The 2,633-nt window shown below is 58.0% G+C and overlaps 1 protein-coding gene across 1 annotated transcript in view; it reads right to left on the bottom strand.

Annotated features, from left to right (window-relative positions):
* Positions 1-1,746, bottom strand: part of LOC120612349 (arylsulfatase D-like) — a 4,125-nt gene extending 2,379 nt beyond the window's left edge. Inside the window, exons 1-2 of the mRNA XM_039874778.1 lie at positions 916-1,746; positions 2-123 (exon numbers count right to left, since the gene is read on the bottom strand). Coding sequence (XP_039730712.1) covers positions 2-123; positions 916-1,067 — 274 coding nt within the window. The 5' untranslated portion in view covers positions 1,068-1,746. The remainder of the gene's footprint in view (position 1; positions 124-915) is intronic.
* Positions 1,747-2,633: the final 887 nt, after the last annotated feature.

Genomic DNA, 2,633 nt, shown 5'->3' with positions numbered 1-2,633 from the left:
CTGTCCTTGTCATGCCAGCGTGCCGCGTGGAGGTACATCCCGCAGTAATGAAACAGGAACTCGTGAGCCGAGTGCTCGGTCGCTCCGTGCAGCAAGGGCAGCAGGCTACGGCCGTCAATCACCCTGATCCGGTGAAGACATGGGAGGGAGAAATCAGAGCCAGGCTTCGACAGCCCCAGCTGACGGCCAGTGCCGTAGGGAAGACCCGCCTCCCGGAGCACGGACCACAGTGCCACTCGCTGACCAAGATGCACGTGGATGTTTTAAGACACGAAGTCGCTAAGTTTCAGGGTCGTTTGATGGGCATTACATAAGCAGTGTGCGTGCGTGCACACGCACACACACACACGTATATGATATTTGTTCTCTCTCTCTGGAAAATCCTGACGGTACACAAATAAAATGCTTTCCTGTGATGAGACGTGCAAAACTGGGCACCTCATATTATTGTCCCTTACACTGGAGTATTCGCGTGGCCCCGTAAGCGGCATCGAATCAAACCGTTGTCGTAATATTGACTTGTACTTTCTCTCTTGTGTTAGAGAGAGTCGTTGGCACTTTGTTGTTATTGAGGCGACAGACGATTTTTAAATCATGTTATTAGAGCTTCCTCAAGACACAGGCACGGTCGCACTGCAGAAAATTATACGGTTTTCAATGGATCCCATTCGAATGGTTTACTCTCTCCCTTTTGATTCTGGGGTCTACAGTTTTACCAAACCTGCAAAACAGGGAGCCTGACCCCATACTTGATTTAAACCTACGATGTACCGAGTTCGGTTATTTCATGCAGGCTGTGCCCTACGTTCGAAGATGCGAGAACTTTTTAGTGTTGTTGTGTCGTAGCTTTTTCGTCTAAACGTAAAGGGGGGGTCTCGAGGATTAGGGACAGGCGGTCTCATCGCACGCGTCTACCTGTCCTGGGGCACCTGGCCGCCCGCCAGCTCCACCACCGTGGGGAAAACGTCCATCAGGCTGGTGGGCTCGTGGATGACTCGGCCGGCCGACAGCACCCCGGGCCAGCGCACGATGCCCGGGACTCGGATGGCGCCTTCCCAGCCACCCATGCCTTTGCCACCTATAAGTAAATGACATCGTTAGGCCTGTGCAGGAGATCGTCCCATCTCAACACACACTTGTGAGCACCTGTGTGCGTGGCACGCGGATGCCAAAGCACGTGAACACACGGGGCACCAGCCCGTGGGTCCCAGAAGTGTCCCCAGCCAGTTTCAGAACCTTGCGATGTCCCCGCCAGCAGGGGGAGCCCACATCCCCTCCTTTTGGAATTTCCGGGAGGGGGCGGGTCTTTGGGACCAGCTCAAAGAACAGGAGAAGGTGGCACTTGGGTGTCATACAAATCAAAGGTCGGCTGACCTCATCGTCTTTCTTCTTTTCTGTGTCCGGGAATTTGGACCTGGGGACGCCCCCTGCTCCCCTTCTTCGTCCTCAGCGTACCCCCCGGCTGCTTCTCCTCACCTTAGTGTCCCTTCATCTATAAAGCGACCCCATCCCCTCCCCGCCCAGAGGCCTCTGCTAATGCTGGGGACACAGTCTGCCTCTCGGGGGGCGGGGGGTGCAGCCAACTATTAAGTACTGTATTCCTTTTCATATTTTAGTGAAATATCAGTCACTCTTGACCTCGCCTGAGCCTCCCTAGGAACCCGGGACATGGGAATGAAAGAGATCGGGCTGCGCGGGGGGACGTGGCGGGAATCCAGCTACGCGAACACTCGAGCTTGGCGTTGTGACGGCCTCGCGATCTCGCTGGTTTTCTGGCGCTGTGAACGCCGCCGGCCCGGAGGGGCGTGAGCCCGGCGCGGCTCGCTCGGTGCTCCGCTCACGGTCCCGCGGGCTGAGGTCGCGCTGTCGGCCGTCGGGGCTCCGAGACGGACGACCGGAGGGAGAACCGCGCTTCCCCGTTCGTTCGGGCACCTGGCAGAGCCCGCGCGCTGTGGCCGGACAACACGGCATCCTGTGTCCGTGCTGACGAGGCCGCCCGGGGCTCCTGCGGCCGCTGCGTCTCCTGTCGCTCGGCCCCTCCACCTTCGAAGCGACGGCGTGTCGAGCCCTTCTCGCTTTTCAAGTCCGACTTCTCCTTCTGCCATGCGCTGGAGAGAGCGCTCGGCTTCGAAGTGTCACGTGGTTATGCCAGGCACACCTGTCCAGGGAATGTCCCAACCAACCTCGGGGTCAACGGTGCCGTGTTAGACACCGCGATCACGTCACGGACGTCCGCTCATAGCCGCAGATCCCCTGCGTGTGGCAGGCGCACTCCGCCCGCCACTGGGGCAGACACGTGGGAAGTCCCGAGATGCAACAGGCTCACGTCCCGACACTTGATCCTGTTTCCGGCTGCTGGGCAGCGTGCTCGTCGGGAGACTCAAGTGACCTGGTGCTCTGCGCACGGCGGCTGAAGCACCCGGCGTACGGATTCGGGGGTGACAAATGCATTTTCGCCGAGCGCCGCATTCGCCAAGATGGAATCCACGCATAACGTGGACCGACTGTATCAGAGTTTCACAAAACGGCACAGGGAAAGGGTTATGCCTCAAATGGGTCACGACCTATAGGACTAGAAGGACACACAGAGCTGGGACACTATGCTACGTATTATTTAGAACGGCCTTCCTTTG

Source organism: Pteropus medius, unplaced genomic scaffold, assembly GCF_902729225.1.
Source record: "Pteropus medius unplaced genomic scaffold, Ma_sr-lr_union100, whole genome shotgun sequence".
Lineage (NCBI taxonomy): Eukaryota > Metazoa > Chordata > Mammalia > Chiroptera > Pteropodidae > Pteropus > Pteropus medius.
Note: the sequence above shows the minus strand (reverse complement) of the source record. Positions and strands in the feature narration are given on the sequence as shown.